Source organism: Leuresthes tenuis, unplaced genomic scaffold (assembly GCF_036924035.1).
Source record: "Leuresthes tenuis unplaced genomic scaffold, fLeuTen1.0.hap1 SCAF_17, whole genome shotgun sequence".
NCBI lineage: Eukaryota > Metazoa > Chordata > Actinopteri > Atheriniformes > Atherinopsidae > Leuresthes > Leuresthes tenuis.
In genome coordinates, this window is record NW_027325371.1 from 23,564,468 (window position 1) to 23,582,671 (window position 18,204).

At 41.5% G+C, this 18,204-nt stretch overlaps 1 protein-coding gene across 3 annotated transcripts; it reads left to right on the plus strand.

The window, feature by feature from the left end:
• Window positions 1-727: 727 nt before the first annotated feature.
• On the plus strand, window positions 728-17,389 carry LOC140273066 (uncharacterized). Of its 3 annotated transcripts, none has more exons than XM_072368592.1 (7): window positions 728-966; window positions 3,946-4,220; window positions 4,310-4,556; window positions 8,697-8,786; window positions 12,423-12,620; window positions 12,732-12,914; window positions 15,641-17,389. In XM_072368592.1, exons 1-7 carry the CDS (start codon window positions 832-834, stop codon window positions 15,806-15,808), a joined length of 1,296 nt encoding a protein of 431 aa, XP_072224693.1. In that variant the 5' UTR covers window positions 728-831; the 3' UTR covers window positions 15,809-17,389. The 3 variants fall into 3 exon arrangements, with proteins under 3 accessions (XP_072224693.1, XP_072224694.1, XP_072224695.1); XM_072368593.1 differs by having other exon boundaries at window positions 12,735-12,914; XM_072368594.1 differs by lacking the exon at window positions 8,697-8,786.
• The last annotated feature ends 815 nt before the right edge of the window (window positions 17,390-18,204 follow it).

Below are 18,204 nucleotides of genomic sequence, written 5' to 3' on the forward strand. Positions count from 1 at the left end.
GAGACTCACCAAACATGTGGAAGAAGGTCGTCTGGTCACATGAGACTAAGATGAAACTTTTTAGCCATCAAGGAACAGCTTTATCGGGCTACAGGCTAACACCTCTCATCACCCCAAGAACACCATCCTGACAGTGAAGCATGATGATGACAGCATCATGCTGTGGGGAAGCTTTTCATCAGCATGGACTGGAAACTGGTCAGAAATGAGGGAATGATGGATGGTGTTAAACACAAGGAAATTGTTGAGGAAAGCCTGCTTCAGTCTTTCAGACATCAAAGACTGAGACGGAGGTTCACCTTCCAGCAAGACAATGAGCCGAAGCACACTGCTGAAGCATCAAGTGCTCAAGTGGTTTAAGAGGGGAAATTTCAAATTTAAGTATTGCTTTAAATAATGGACAAAACTGTGCGGCAAGTTCATAGAGACCTGCAGCTGTAATTGCTGCAAAAGGTGGCTCTACAAAGTAATGATTTTGAATAGAGAAGAGTTATGCATACTCACGTTTTCTATTGTTGTCTGTTTTATTTCTTGTTTGATTCACTATAACAAATATTCGCATATTCAAGGTTATTGGCTTGCATAAACGCAGCTGCACCAGCTATTTAAATGGATTTATCTGGGATCCTCAAACATTATTTTGGTAAATAGCTGTGCTGAGTGTTGTCACACTCCAATCCTGCAGGCGGCAGTAATGCACTTTAGGCTTCGCTGTGTCCGCCGCCAAAATGTTCATCTCACAGAAGGAATATTTTGCTTTTCGGAAGAAGATCCCGACAAAGCGGCCCTGTTTCTTTTCAGTCAAAAAGTCAAATAATCTTAAAACCGACGATGTACGCCAGGACAAATACAAGCAGCACACATGGAGACTTTCAAGACAGAAACGGAGTAAACTACGTGTCATCGTCAGAGTCTTTTGGCCACTGCTCTCAATTGTTCTGGAAAAAGGACCCCAACGACTCCGGAGTAAGAAAACCAGTTGTTGCCACCACCAATAGCTAGCGAGCTCATCCAACAAATAAGTGCAGCAAGCGGCTAGTGGAGTAACATACTACCCACCAAGCACCGCGTGAAGCACAAGTTATTACACATGAACGTTAATTGTGGTGTTTGTCATGCAGTTTTGTAGAACTGAGTGGTCTCTAGCTGTAAGTTATGTTAGAGCAGCGCTGGAAGCATCCGGCTAATCTACCAATCATCATGCTAAGCGGCTCCTGGCCTAGTTTGACTATTAGCTGCCATGGTAGCTAAGAGGCTTGTAATTTTTTGGTATTTTGTTTCTGCTACATCGCCACTGATTCCTTTTGGAACTTGGACGTGTTTGTCAACGCACGTAATCATTATTTTACGGTGAAGGTACATAATACGAGTAACTTCTTGTAATGCTATGTTAACGCATCCGAGGCTCTCCAAACATTAGCTTAAGCTCACCACTATGGCTACAACACTGGCTAATTATACAGCTATCGGTAGCTAATAACAGAAGCCTGAATCATAAGAAAGCTTTGAAAAGCGTCTTTCTTGGAGACATAGTCGTGTGTTAAACGTTGCTCTATGAGGTCAGCGCTGCACGAAAAGTGTGTTTAAGCAACGAAGGCGGGCAGTTCTTGCATCAGGCCTGTGATATGGTTAGCTAACGTCGCAAAGTAAACACGACTGGGCTGCCCAACAGGAAACGTTGGCGGAAGACGCCCCGCGGGGTACTTTGAAAGCCCTCTTTGTGATACAAGACTGTGCGGTTCATCCATGGTCACGTTCTGCCGACAAATTACGTGCACCACATGGACATGGACTTAATCTTCTCTATGCTCAAACATTTTCCCCAATAATTTAACGTGGACGAGCCTGCTTTTACATGACCGAACTTCTTACGTCTCTCACACACGTGTGTGTTAAATCAGCATGTAATTCTACTGTGGCTGCGAAGATACTACCTTATTCTTGGGAGTTGTTGAATTTCCAGCAGTGAACCCTTTACCCGTTTTGGTGCCTGAAATGTGTCATAGTTTTCGGAGGGTGGTTTCTGTAGTCTTCTGGGCAAGTCGAATTCACAAAGTGCGTATTGTAAATCGACTGAACATCGCTAATTGTCCTGGCATATTTCTGTGAACCAAGAGGACATTAAAGTAAGACTTGGTTATGCTGCCCGCAGTTTCTCCCATCTCCTCCACACCTCAAGAATACTTGGTTGATTTGTTAAAACACAATTATTTTTGTGTTTGTTAGACCAAATGTGGACTTTTTAAATGCGTGGTAGACAGTCAAATCATATGACACTTCCCAAAATTGGACTAACACTCTCAGATATTGCAACTGGGAATCAAATTGCTGTTTACACTCAGCTAGACTTAAATGGGTCAAGGCTTATATTTTCTTTGTAAAAATGCTAATACAGCTGAATTCCCAATAAAGCTGCTCTCTTTCACATCTTTCTGTTTCTTTTCTCAGTAAATTGGGACTGAAAATCAGCCCATTAAGACTTTGCATCAACTGGTGCTCACTTAAAACGTTTCCAGACTGTCGCTTCGCTCTAATAAAATCCAGATTTTAAAACTGCAGCCTCATCTGACAGAATCACCATTAAAGTAACTTAAAGAGTCTGGGAAAGAACTGTGACAACTTCTATGCATCTAGAGAGGCAGGGACTTTTAGTTGAACAATTCTTATTCTGCTACACACATGCAGAAACTGCATGTCATTTGCTATCAATAAATAAGTTATGCCACTTAGGACAGATCTGTGTTGTGCATTAGTAGTTGAAAAGAACAGTTGGACTTTTCCCATTGTATCACACGGCACATTTAGTGTACCGTGACCTATTTTGTTGCTGCTTTGCATGTCTTGTGATGCAACAGTTAGCTTGCACACACTGTAGTGTTGATAGTGAAAAAACAAAATATGCAGCTGTAGTTGAATTGTTTTTAAAAGCCTTGCTTTATGACAGTCCCGTCAATGAATGTGCACGTGTGGCAGGATTATGCATTAGCTCTGTCAGCTAACTGTTGATACAAGATTAAACCCTACCTCCTTGCCATTGATTCTACAAGTAAAAGTAGAATAAAGTCATATATATATATATATATATAGATAAAAGGGATAGGAGTGTCAGTGTATGCAGCACAGAGCCTGGGATCCCTGCACTGTCTGCGTTTGAGTCATAAAAAACAGCTATAAATGACAAATGGACTGTTTTTATGTAGCGCTTTTCCAGTCTAGTCCACTCAAAACGCTTTTACACTGGAAGCCACGTTCTCACACACACATTCACACAACGCGTCCTAGTCTATGTAACAGGCGACACAGTTTTTCTTTCTCGCACATTCGCACACACCGATGAACAAATTGGAGGCCACATGGGTTTAGGTGTCTTGTTCAAAGACACCTCGACATGTGGTGTTTGACAGCCTGGAATCGCACCTCCGACCTTGTAATGAGCAGATAACTGCATTCCTCCTGAGCTGCAGCTACTTCATATGGGTGCTATGACAGACATTTTTTGAAACTGTTATGTGCTCAGATCAGACACTTGAGGAAGAAGTGCTCCTGTGTTTTTCCTTCAACATTCAGACAGACATCATGGTCGTTGGATGCACAGTTGGCAGCCATAATTCAAAGCCATTTTAGCAGTCTTTGCATCGAAAGCTCCTGTTAAATGTGCCCTGACAGTTGCTGAACATCATTGAGCTTTTCTCCTAACATCATGATAATCAGCTCAGCATTTTAATTTGTCACAAAGCATGATTGAACTGAAGTGCTTAAATGAACCATGTAGTCCATCTGTGGGGAAGCACTTGTAAGAATCTGATGTATACGTGGTTTTTCTCTCTATCATAAGCAAATTAATGATCATGCCACTGAGTGGAACAGTTCAGTTACAAACTTTTTGAGGTATGTGTGTTTGCAGCTTTAATGTATTAACTTCCTCTTTTCTTTTTTCTCTCACAGCCAAGTTCAACCATCAGCTGGTGTGATCAGCTCCCTTCGTCCTCCGCTGCCCTGTCTAGTTCCAGTTTGTCCTCAGCGTCACTTTCTAGCTCCAGTCTCTCCATGGAATCCCAAGCACCAGCTCCGGCTCCACCGCCACAGCCGCCAGCAACAACGACATCGGATGACATGGAATCGGACGAGAGACCATACGTCTGCGACCTGTGTAGCTGTGCCTACAAGCATGCAAGCTCGCTGCTTAACCACAAGCTCACTCACAAGACTGGAGACTTCAGGTAAGGATTCCAGACTTTTTACATGTCTGGAACATTGTTGCCAAGTGTCTCTGCTCTAACCTCCACATCATTTTCACCTCCTCACTCAGGTGCGACTTCTGCAGCAAGCCCTACACCAACTACATGTCCCTGCGCAACCATATGCGAATTCATGGTCAGAAGCGCTACATGTGTGACCTGTGCGGGAAGGCCTTCCGCCTGGCACGGTACCTCCGAAACCATCAGAGGATCCATGATGATGGGCCCAACCGCTTCGACTGTCCCTCCTGCTGTAAGAGCTACAGAACCATGCTGGAGCTGGCACAGCACCGCTGCAGTGCTGCTGCATCCAATCAGGTATGTTCATGTGAGATGATGCTGGTGATTGGGTGGGCTTCATTGTGATTGTCGTTTTTTTCTGTAGTGTTTGCATATTCTATATTTGAAAGAAATGCTTCATAATCTACAAAACACTTGGTTGTTGTAGTATTCAAACAAAGCAAAGTGTTTGTTTTGAAAAGGGCTACTTTCATTGGCTGATGCATTCTCAAAATATCACTAAACATATGCCTCATATCAGAAACTGAAAGTATACTTGGTTTTTCTCTCTATCATAAGCAAATTAATGATCATGCCACTGAGTGGAACAGTCCAGTTACAAATTCATTCATTTATCGCTCTACCTTTGCATAGTTTCATTTTAACCTCAACCACTGGAATTGTAGATTATAGGTTGAAAACTGATATTATATGGTCCCATTATATGGTATAGATTTGGAGTTTCAATCATAAAATGTCCACATATTTCTTTTCTATATTCATATTTAGTTTTTGAATGTGAACACAAGGTACAGCTGGCTGAAATGACAGTTTATAAGCTGCCATCATTTCATCACTATTCAACTCAAATAACATTAGACCGCTCTGATCCTGCAGTACTCAGCTCATCTAGTCAAAAAATAAAACCGTAAAAGTGGAATAGCAACCTCTAAATGCAACAGAATCTCACAAGTTGGACGTCTTTATCCAAATAAGTCTGTTATCAATACTAATGATGACATACTGTCGCAGATTCCGAGTGTCTCCACAGAGAGGTTACGTGTGAACTGTCACTCAGGCACTTTGTCTTTGCTGCAGCTGATAGGACAGGTGGTCTTGTAACAGTACTTTAGTTCCTGTAGGAACTGTCAAACAGTGATGCAGAACAGCAGGGGTTAAAGCTGATAGAATACTCTCTCTCTCTGCCCTATTTATTATAGCTTACCACATCTTTCAACTAGTACACTTTAAGAACCCAGCGTCTCAGTCCCAGTTGGTTATCTGCATGTATGATGAATAAATTGAAAAGCTTAAGAATGCCAGACCACACCAACTGGAAGTACTGTTTTAAAGTGAACAATGTGTGAGCCGATTTGATGCCCTGAGGGGTGTGATGTCTGTTACAAATGCCTTGCAGTAATTTTGAACAGAATCAAGTTGTTGTCGGTGTAAGGTGAAGTTAAAAGAAAGACCATTGTTCACTCTAGTTTAATTAAAAAGAAGGATCTTGCCCCAAAACTCAAGACTCTTAACCAAGGGTAATTAAAGGGTCATTTCAGACCTTAATTTTCTACAAAGTTGCGGAAATAACAAGGAATAAACAGTAACGGAAGCAATAGAGAACTCATGTATGGACTGAGATTGCTCCATCTTACTCTTTTTCATGATCTAAATGATATCTTTAACTTATTTCTCCTCAAATTGGGATTCTTTTCCCTCCTATCTGCTTGTTGGATGGTGATGGAAAGCCCCTCCCTTCATACCATGTGTTTCCATCAACAGTTTTTTTCAGTGCTTGTTTTTCTGTGATCTCTTCAGATTCACTGAACAATTGAATAGTAACAAAGCTAATAGAGGTGGGAAATGGATCTCACAATTTCTGTCACTTTCTTAACCAGTGATCCTGTGCTCACACAAACCTGCTGTTTTGTTTGATCTGCAAAACGGCGTGAGGCCTTGTAGTATAGGTTTGCCATGTATTTCAGTTACGCACAACCCAGTTTAGCACTGCTGAAGTCTTCTTAGAGAGACTGTAAACATACTTGATGTCAATGTAGACCAAGCAACAGAAGGAGAAGATAAGATGGAGTTAATTAAAAACAAAATTTGATCCATTGGAACTTAAAATATGGTCAAGTATATATGTTGAAACGCATGTACACAGGAAGTCCAATTGCCCTTTATAATTCTACTTCCTGTGTGCATGAGTAACCTATCCCCAGAACTGAAAGGAAAAACTCCAGTCAGGATCAGCATCTATCAGATGTAGGAATTCACAGTCAAGCTTTTTGTCCAGGACACGTTCCCTGGCGCCTCCGAGCTGTGTTATAACCTCTGGGAAAAATGATGGAAGAAGTTTTTATGTTACTGTGATCCAAAACTATTATCTTTATTAACTGAACATTCTGGGCTTATGAATCTACTTTCAAAATTTGAAATAAAATTTTTCCTGCTAAATTCGTGGAAAAAAAGAACATCATGAACCAAAAAAAGGTTCTCAGTTTCAACTTCTCTGATGAGAACAACACCCTTCGTCGGTCAGGTTCCATCTTTCTCTGCCTCGTCGTGGAGCACTGAGATTCAGGCAATAACAGGTCGAAAGTGTGCTCTTTTGAAATGTCTCTGTGAAAAACATTTATCCTTTCACCTCCAGATCATTTATTTTGAACAACATATAGAATGTTTGGAACACTGATTAATATGTATGACTTGACTGATTGTAGTAAAAGCACAATTATTACAAATACTGTGATACTAATTGTGTTATTTCAATGTTGAATTTTAAGGAAAGCACAAGCTTGTGTTGACTTGTGTGTACTTAGTAAAGACATGCACGCTCTCACACACACTTTTGCTCTGTCCTTGTGGAACACAGTCCGTAAAGCTACCAGAGAAGCCGTTTGGGGAAAAAAAATGGGATTTTAAAAAAATGAACACAACAGTGAAAGACTTTGTCAAAGAAAAATAAGCGATACCAGTAGAACTAAATTATTGGATGAGAGTAAAAGCACTAATTTGACTGAAAACTACTTCTTTACTCAGTAAATTGACATTTGCGTTGCTAAGTAGCCTATGTTGGCTAGTTAGTTAGCCAGTATGTATCTACCTCCCTTTATACCGTTCCAGTTATCGTCCTTGTTAGCATAGCTGGCCATTTATTTCTCTGGCGCTAGACTTGTTAACTCTCATAACTGATTGTGAATGTTTATTTCAAGATTTAATGTGGTAAAGAGCGTGCATCTGCTGGTCGCCAGTCCTCACAAGCACGAATGTGTCAAATGACTTTGAGTCGTGTAGAACAGCTCATCCTGCAGAAGGGTATGACAGAAATTCTTTCAAGGTTTTGAAATCATAACTTTTTAAAGACGTTGAACTGGCCTGCGACTAATTTCCACCACAGAATATATCTGGCATTGAGATCCAGACTGTTTGCTGGCCATGAGATTGACGTTGATATGCGTTTCCTCTTCAGCCACTGTAACCTGCTTTTCTTCTCTTTAGGTGTTAGTGATGCTTTACTTTTGGCTTTTGTGGATGGAAATCCCACTTCCCTCAGTCGGTTTTCTTACTGTTAGCTCACAAGCATTGGCTCCTGTTTCTGACCATTAGTTTTTCATTTCTTTTGTTGGACATTTTCTATCTCCAGACATGTCACTTTAAGTTTTCTGTCCTGACTCTCTGACGTCTTCCTTGGTCGACCTGTATGTTTCCTTTTTACAAACTTGCTCCAAATTTCAGACACAGCTGACAGGGAACATCTTTTCCACACTTTGAGTTGAATTACCTTGAAGGAGTTTTATAATCCATTGTTTCCACTGACCGCTCTCTAGTTGGGGCCATGTTTCCTGTCATTATTTAGGTGCATCAGCTTGTTAAGCTCTGCAAGAACTCTCTTTTAACTGCAGACTCATTTGCATGTTTCGACTACTCGTTTTTAAAAAACGTATTACGTGTCTTTTACAAAGCCAGAATGTTCAGCTATTAAGTTAAATTGCTTTCTTTTGCAAATGTTTTTGTTGTTGTTGTTGAATAAATTTTTTATACAAAATAAAAAGCTGAATGAGTATTCTACAAGAGTGGTGATTCCATCATTTTTGCCAGCAGTTGTACCACTGTGAGGTAATTCATGTCTTTGTGGAAAAGCCTTGTTATGATAGTGACGCAGCACATACATTTGCATGAGTGGATGCTAATGTGCATGGCTGCAGCAATAAATATTTTATTGGTTCCTTTTACGCTTGTGCATGTGAAATAATGTAGCATGTTTTCCTTGACCTTTTTTGTTTTTCCAGCTTCAGTTTCCTGCTTGGTAGTTAGGGTTAGACCAGGGTTAGGTCAAGTTCAAGGAAAGGATCAGAGACAATAAAAACAGCTCAGCAGATTTTAATTCAAACTTTTATGTGTGTGTTTGTGTGTGTGTGTTTGTGTGTGCGCGCGCGTGTGGGGTTGGTTCATAAGAACCGGTTCAACTGCCCGTCCTGCTTTAAGAGCTACCGTACCATGCTGGACCTGGCCCAGCACCGCTGCAGCGCCGCGGCCAAAAACCAGGTTGGTGTGAGCGTGATTGAGCGTGTGTGTGGCAGAGTCAGCAGAGATGTAGCTGTGAGGAAAAGCCAACTGATAATAATAGATTTAGATGTGATGGTCAGAATAATATCACGTTTAACAGTGGATGAAGCCAGCCTCTGATAGAAATGCCTTTTTATTCTTTAGCAGCTCTTTACCTCTGCTTTAGTGTTGGCTCACTGGTTGCATTGTGAGCTTATCTTTGTAACCGTAACAAATACAGATCACAGTTACTGAATGTTCTATTTTAGTAATGAAGCTAAAAAGTCTTTGAAGTCAGACTTTGTCAGAATGATTACATGTTTTTTATTTCACTACATCAGTTCTATTTTTGCTTGAGTACCAATATTGAAGCTGGAATGCCAGCTGATTAAATTGGGCAATAACCCTTAGACCTCAGATAGTGTTATGCTAAGAATATTTGGTAGACAATGGTGATTTCTGTCAGATTACCTTCTCGTTACTTATTTCTCAGATTTCTGACAGGAATGCAAAGCTTCAACATCGTGTCCACATGTCTTGGTTTTTAGCCAGACTTTTGTTTTGGAAGTGAAAATAAAGCTGCATATTAAAGGAATAGTTCACAAACTGTTACTGCACCGTCTTTGCTAACAGTTCCTTTTTACAATGTGTTTTATCTTTTTATATACAAGCCCTAACAAAAATGTTAGAATCACCACACTTAGAGGATATATTCGTTGAGCTTTTGTATCTCATACAGTAACTATAGAAATCAATAAGTAAACAAAACACAGAGGTGACACGATACATGTTTATGGAATAGCTGAACATTCTGGCTTCATGAGCTGTTGTACCTCACTGGTTTGGATGAAACATGGTCCCAACAAGGGCGCAATAGAGTATACAACTCCTTAAAGGTTCCATGGTTTGTTTTTCTTGCTGATCTGCAGCCTTTAAATGAAATATTATCATGTTAAACATCACCCAAAACTTTCAAAAACGTACGCATACGCATGTATCTTGAAGCTGGAAGGATTTGTTTTATCTGGTAGTGTCAAATTCTGACTTTTCACACGTCACACTGAGTGAAAGGCAGGATTTTCCTTTCTGATCAGATTCTCCAGGCGGTGCACCCCAGCTACAGCGTGCACTGAGACCGTTTTAACACGGGAGGTTTTTAAGCTGCAAGAAATGAGTGATCCACCGCTACCTGTCTGAGTACAAGACTCGGTTTTTGATAGATGTCTTCAAGAAAAATGTGCTTTTATTGAGGGGCCAAGTTTATCCCTGGCCAGCCCCACAGAGTTGAAAAGACTTGAAATCTGGATGTGTTCTCTACACATCACAGACGACAGTTTGATGACCCTTGGCTAACATCCCAGCAGAACACTGGCTTTGTAGGGAGGCTGAAGCTGAAAGTTGAGGCTGTTCCAACACTAAAAGGGCACAAGTCTGAGCCTCAAGCAGTGAGTGAAACCATTTCAAATATCTGTGTTGTGTTGGCATTAGATGTATGAATGCCTTTTAGTCCATCATGAGTGCAATGAGAGAAAAGATAGATGGATACTTTATTAATCCCGAGAGAAATTCAAAAGGCAGCTGAAGGGGCTAACTGGACTTTGTGTCAAAAGGTAATTAATAATTTGTTCATAGGGCAACCAACAGTATCCATTTGTTGTATCTACAATGGCTCAGAAAGACACAGTTGTTGAGGCACGTGTTTTCGACGTCAGTTGACATTTATCTACTCTATTTATAAGTAAATACAGTGAGGAACCGAAAGATGACATAAACCATTATGTTGCACAGTTGCAGGTAATGAGCTTATTCACTCAATCTTTGTTGTGGCAATTTGTCACATAGATGATTGAACTTGAGATGTTGCTGTACTGAAAAATATGGCCTTTGTCAAAGTTTCCTATTTGTTTACAAGTTCCAGCTTCCTGATTAACTGAGTAGTGCCTCTCTCCACAGAGCGATGGCATAAGGACATAAGCAGCAAACAGTCCAGATCTCAATCTGGGTTCAGATTTAAGGTGGAAACTGAAAAACAACAACAACGAAAAAAAGCTGAAGAAGCGTCCTTCTAGTGTGGTGATTCCATAACTTTTGACAGGGGTTGTAGTGTTCCCACACAATAGGTCAAAGGCAAAAGGTCCATAAAACTCCTGCTAGGTCCAAAAAAGGAAATAGTTTTTGGCACTGCCAAAATTGATGCAAACAATAATCAGTGCACAAACTAATTGCACTTGGAATGCATGTGCACGTTGCTCTTTGATAAAACAAGAAAGAAAATTTTTTTCCTGATTTAGGTGCACTTGCTCTGTTCCAGCTCAGTGTCAGAGCTCCTACTCTGCTGTGTTGGCATTAATGGTTATGATTGTTCCTCTACTCTATTGCAATGTGTCTGTGGTACGGAGTGAGTGGAACGCAGCAGGTCGGAGATGGGTAAGTAAAGATGATGTTACTGGTGTTAATGAAACCTCTTTTGAACCAAACGTACCTTCAAGATCTTATTTTGTGGTTGCATTTGCACAACAGAAAACTTAAGGGCACCAACAGCCAGCCGATGGCTGGTAGATGAAGGTAAAAATGGAAAAAGAAACAATTTGGAAATAGATTTCCCACAATGCAGACAAAAAATAAAAGTTTGTGCCGTTTAAAGCACCCCATATCACTGTATATGCAGTTGTGAAGTTATTCAGGTTGGACAGAAAGTCGGATTGAAATATCACTCTGGTGACGGTGGGGAAGGAGCTGATTGCCAGAAGTACACCACTATTCAAACGCGTCAGCTTTTGGGAGATACTTCTCCTAGCAGCAAAAGAAAAGAATGAGGATTCCATTAATACCTGGAGCTTTTGGAGCCAGCCTATCTAAGTACTTTTTGTTGTGTAATTTTGATTAATTGTTATAACTGCTGTGACATTTCAAAAAACTTTTTTTCTTATCTGCCTTCACAATGCAACTTTAATGTAGCACTTGTTTGTAGTCCAGCTGCTTTTATCTGGAGTGTGCCTTAATTACCTGAAGTTCTGTGGGTAACATGCTACTGACATTTGCTGAAAATGTTACATTTACCTTTTGTTTTCACTTCCAATTCAATGCTCTTTTTATTTGTGTTTCTTCTTCTTTATTTTTGATTTTATTGTAGTAGACGACTGCTACTAGACTGGAAAGTATATCCAGACCTGAGGACAAAGAGTTTTTTGTTTGCGCAGCTCAGTGTTAGATGTATGATGACGTATCCTGTAGTTTCCATGAAGACTAAAGATAGACGAAATTAGTATCGCCTGTCAAAGCTCCAGGTTTATTGTACTTAATGTTAGTGTGTCTGTGTGTATATGTAGAGCTTGACCACCCCATCCCATCAAATTTGTATGCTTTGTAGAAAACAGGGTACTAAAAGGTCATAAGTTTTTGAGGCAGAACTGAAATACATAAAGTGCACAGCACAGGAGGCTTGAGGAAGTTGATTGAGTGTGGATAACCAAAACTAAGTATCATCACATTCATCACCTCTTCTCAAATTTATTTTTGAATTCCTGTGTCTCAAAGTGAGAAAATCTTACATGAACAACGAGTATTGTGATGGAATTGATTTTAAGATCCCTTCTCCTTTCTCCCCCACCCCCCCACCTCCCAACCCTCTTCCAGACTGGTGGTGGTCGTCGCTCCAATTTCTCAGCTGCTCCCCGCCGTCAACAGCAGCAGAACAATGCTAACTCCATGATGCAACCACAGCATGGAGGACATGCCCAGCAGGAACCTCTGCCTTCACACTGCGTCTCACCAATGTCCCAGGGAGGGCAGGGCGGCGGTGTGGCCAGCCAACCTGTGCCAGACCCCCACCAGGTAGGAGGGTAGAAATCATGTTCCAGAGCTAAAACAAGCCCGGGGGTGTCATCAGCGAGTCACAGTTTTGTTGTTGTCTGAGTATTATATTGAGGCTTCCGTGTGTGCCAGCAGGGCCGTCCCAGCTCGGTGCCCTCTCAGAGCAGCCAGCAGAGCATGAGGAGCTCGACCTCCAATAAACACGTCACCTCCTCTAGTGCTACCCCATCCTCCTCCTACTCCCTACTTCAGCCCTTGGTGCCAGAGGTAAAGGAGATCAGTTCGGGATACACCAGACTGAGCGCCAACCCCATGGTATGAGAGAGTGCCTCAACACAACGCTGTTTGATATGTGCTGGCTATCTGTCTTCTCCCCATCTGTCCACTTACATCATGACAGAGGAACTTTATGCTATGTGTCCACCAGGATCCTCTTCTTGCAGCTGATGTCTTTCTGCCCTTATGACCGTTTATATGGATAAATGAAGTGATTCAATTTTGGTCTGGAGTATTTCTAATACTAAAACCAAACAGGTTTGTAAATGCTGCTGGTTGTTGAGATACCTGATGAACACAATCTTAGCTCTCTTCTTAAATCTTTGGGTGTTTTAGTCTGCTGCTTTCTTATATAATTATGACACAGCTTTTTAATCTAAATTAAATACATACAATTCATCCAATTTCACAATTTGTACAAATCTGAACACAATGAATGATGTACAGAGTCACTTTTAGCTTGTGCCCAACATGGTTACATCATTCAGTGAAATGCTCCTAACAGGGTGCTATTGACATCAGGTGCTGGGTGAGTGTGATTCTTGTTCTCTTGTTATTTTCAGTCAATCAATATGGACCTTATGTACACAAACAAATATGGAATAAATGAAAAAGTATAAATGAAGTAGTATATTCACAAATGTAAATGGTGTCAAAGTGTGTACAGTCACTTAGGTTTCTCACTCTGGGGAAGTAGCAGGAATTTAGGCCATTTAATACATGCCATACAAGTATTGGGCCCTATAATTTCCACAATCACGGAATCGCAAAATTGGCCAATTAAAACAGAATCTATTTTTAACGCGTAATTTGACATAATTTGACTGAAATGCTGTTTTCGTGTGGAAGAGGACCGTATGTCTGGAGAAAACTGCTCGAAGGGAAGCAAATCTGGGTGGCACAACAAGCCCCCTCCACAGACTGAGCCCGTCCCCCTTCAAAACAATGTAAGCATGGTGGCTGCCCATGGCTCTGTCTTTGTCGTCGAAAAAGTCAGCACTAACCCTTCAATACAGAGCCGAGCAATACCCAATGTGACAGATGAACTGTTGTTCTGCAAATTTTGCCAGCACTCGATTGACAAGGCACAAACTCACAAGGACTAACTAGTCCTACAGCTTAAAGGGAAAGCTCCGTTTTTTTAAACCTGGACCTTATTTCTAGTTGTATCCGTTCATTTACTCATTGATAAACTCCTTCATTTCACCAATATTTAAAGGAATGGTGAAATGAAGGAGTTTAATGCATTCGTTAGAGGCTGCATTGGCCTTGTCCCGTTCACTCCCATGATAATATACCCAGCTCTCCAATGATCGAAATAGCGTCCAAAGGACTCCGAGTGACACCAAAATGTTATCAATGTTTAAATGAACATATAGAACGTATAGAAATAAGGTCCAGGTTTAAAAACATGGAACTTGTTTAAGTTAAATTTGAAGAAGTTTAAAATGTTTGTCTGTTGTTTTATGACAAGTCAACTAAAGTTTCATTACTAGCTGCTTGTTTTTGATGCACTTTTGATGATGTATTGAGGGTAAAAAATTCTCCCCTCAATAAATTTAGGTTAATTTCAATTTAATTGGTGAACATTTTAGTCATTTACATTAAAAACCCACTGTTTTTGGTAGTAGCCGAGTGAAAGCCGAGTGAAAGCCGAGTGAAAGCAGACTGAAAGCCGAGTGAAAGCAGACTGAAAGCCGAGTGAAAGCAGACTGAAAGCAGAGTGATGGGGGAGGCTCTGACCTGTGTGGCTTCTCTCCAGCAGAACTGGGGGGCTGGCTTGCCTTTGTGTACTGTGTTGGACTGTCCTTAACACAGTTTGAGTTGGAACAGTAGCGTCCTCATTCGTTTTGTTTGCTTGAAGCAGAACATCTTTAGAACATCTTTTCAACCACAGGGTGTGTGTCTTTGACACGCTTGTTTAAGCAGCAGGGGGGGGTATTTAACCTGCCTCAGTTCAGGTTAAATAACTCGTGGCAGGTGAAACATGCACACCTGTTCACTTCATTCAGTCCAGTTGATGAGCTTTCTTTTTAGCCAGGCAGTGTATATCAGACCTTGCCAAATGCTTTCACAAAAGGTTAAGTTTTCAGGAGGGGCTTTTCTCCATGTCTGTGCAATAAAAGGCATCTTTGTTAAACCACCACTGCTCCCCTTTGGCTCAGCGCTGCAGCGGTGTGTGAGACAGCAGAGGGTCACTGGTAGGACGATGTGTTCTGCCGTGCTTTCATCCCTACTCACACATCACTGTGGCTGTGTGACTTCCTCTGTTACTGGCTTATATTTACTGTCAGTTGAGAACACGGCATCATCAGGAGGGGTGGACAGTATGTGTTCCATGACACAAGTCTACCATGTAACCCCCCAACATAGTTGTTGGCCATAGCTGAAGTAATGAGATTCCATCAAACCTGCAGACAGGAAAAAGACGTTTCTGCCGTGACTTCTGTTCATACCCCTCACATCACCTAGCACTGCTGCCTTTTGCTTCCCTCAGACAAACAAAGTGTGTGTTCACAGCTGCTTGATGGGTCCTCAGTCAGTAGAGTAGCTGTTTTTTAATCTGTCTGCTAAATGAGTTGTTCTTGCTTCACCAGAGCATTTGAAAGTATGATTTTATTTGCCAAGCCGTTGACACTAATGTTGTCCCCCTTTGCCCACTCTTCTCTCTCCTCCCCTTTTATCTTTTCCCAATCTGTCATCTTCTTCTCTGATGTTATTACTTTTTGGTTCTTTCCCCTTCTCTTTCCTACCTCCCCCTATAGCCGAAGCACCAGGACACTTTTTCTCTGGCCCCCCAGCGGCCCCTCACTACCATCAACCCTATTGGCCACTCCCTTCATCCGAATGGAGCACCCTCACTCAAGCCTTCCCCTGTGCCACGAACCATCCAGGCCATGCCCTGGGAGCAGCGCTCCCTCTACAACCAATAAGACTCCTGGGAACCAAGTAACCCTTCTCATCACATCAGCCCCACCCCCCCCCCCCCACACACACACACGCTCCTCCCCACATTTTCCTGATCCAGCATCGAGGACCGAGGACTCCTGGATGCCCCTGGATTCCCTCACCATTCCTTTGGAACATTGTGTGTGAGAATGGTGAAGGTCACCGTTAAGAACTAGTTGAGATTGATTTCTAAGTAGTTAGGTTTAAAACAATGTGTTGCCTTGACCCTCATGTATGATCTATGCCATGTACTGGATATAAGTTAAAATGTCTGTGCCCTAAACTGTTTTCCTGATAAGAATTGACCCCCCCCCCCCCCCCCCCTCCTTCTCTCTTGCGCTAGTTATGAAAATATCTATCCTTCCCGTTATGAATAGTTCCCCCTGATCCTTTTCATTATATTAAATGAAACAAAAGGCTATTTTTTATCAAGAGTGTGTTCCAAATCCAGAACAGCAACCAAGCTGTCAAAGTAAACGTCCTAAATGTTCTTAGGGGTCCATCCTGATGCCTCATGAGGGAAACAAACTTATTTTATTCTTATGAACCTTTCAACATGAGCATTGTGTATAATATTTCTTCGGAGGTGTCATTCAAGCTAATGCATTCTCTCAGTACCTGCACCTCCGATCTCCAAGCACCAAGAACCCAACAGAAACAACATGGCTGACCACTGCTTTTCATCACACCCACACCACGTTTGGCTTCTGTTTGCTGTGAAGACTGAGCCCTGAACGCTTTTCTCACATGCAGCCAACCTCCAGTGATGGTTTTGCACAGTTACCTTATCTTAACACACAACTCAAAACTCACTTTTCTTGAATTTCCATCTGACTGGTGGTTTGTGGTTACTGTAGTTTTAATGATATACTGGCTGGGAGTTCCATCTAGAAGATAACAGTAAGTGTCCAACCTTTAATGTTCCAAATTGACTGTTACATTATTTGTTGCCCCCACTTTAAAGCACTGCAAGACAAGTGCTGCATAATTAATTGTGTGTTTGCCACACATTTCCCATCCTCTATAGACCTGCATCTGCTGTGAAGATGTAATATTGCGTTACATCATCACCTCATGACTCACACGCACACCAGCGACTCTGTAATTGGGCCTGGACTGAGCCCAGCAAAACGTTTGCACCTGGAAGCTTCAGTGGCCCAAATAGAGGACGTCTTCAGCTTTGGACCCACCGTGGCCCACCTCAGCCTCAACATGCCTGCAGTGTTGCTTTTCTGTATTTGAATGAAATAATAAAAAAATTAAAAAGACGGCTTAACATCTAGGTTTCAGTAAGCAGCCTAGCATGATTGGCCAAATAAATCCCAGAGTATTTTGTAAAATGGTCAATTTGATGAAAAACTTAATTCCTGGATCCAGTATGTAGTTAGATTATCTTGCTAACATGGTGTTCACTGAAATACCCACAATTCTTCTGGCATTGTCTTTTCTCTTTTTAAAGTTGTTTTTTTTTCATGACGTTTTCAACGTTGCTTTCACTCTCCTTGTAAAGTGTCTTTGAGTATTTAGAAAAGTCCTATACAAATAAAAATGTTTTATTATCACCACCAGTGCTCTTTCTCTTATGGAGACGTGATGGAATCTGTTGCCTCTCTGTACTTCTGAACAATGTCAGCACTTTTTATTGGCACATACATTAAGATCCTTGCAGGTTTTTGACATGGAAAGAGAATTTGAAGCAGATGTTTCCAGGATCCGCACCGAACTACCACATTCCTGTTGCCACGCAGAGGTCCAAAAAGGTTCCAAACACCTGAAGTTCCATGACACCAGAACAGCCATCATCTGCCGATGAAGACGGATCCAGATAAAAGCTCAAGAATAACCCAATTGACATGATCTGCACTCGCCTCGTTTGCCTACTTTTCCCACATGTGAAAATGCACCATTGGGGAATGTATACCGAAGATTTACCTTGTGTCAAATAGCCTGGTTTTATTCGTATCATTTTGTTGGTAAAACACTTTTTATTTGCTCATGTTAGGAGTTTCAGTCATTGTGACACTTTGTAAATGCAGCGTCTTCAGTCTTTGAATGGATAACAGCTTGACCAGTACAGACAGCCATGAAACCCCATTCACAGCCACTGCAACATGCTGAAAAAGACTCGGCATCTGAAAACTGTTTGTTTGTACCTGCTATCCAGGCTCTGACAGAATCCCAGTTTTACATTTTACCACTTCTTTTGACAGTAAGTGTTCCTGTCTCTTCGGGCCTGCTAATAGCACAGGGCACATACTTTCCATGGGTTTGAGCTCAGCACGTGGAAGGCCAGTTCACAATGTTAAAGATATCTTATTTTAGCCATTCCAGAAGCTGGAAGAATTCCGAGGTTGTATTCCATCATTTCCTATACCTGTAT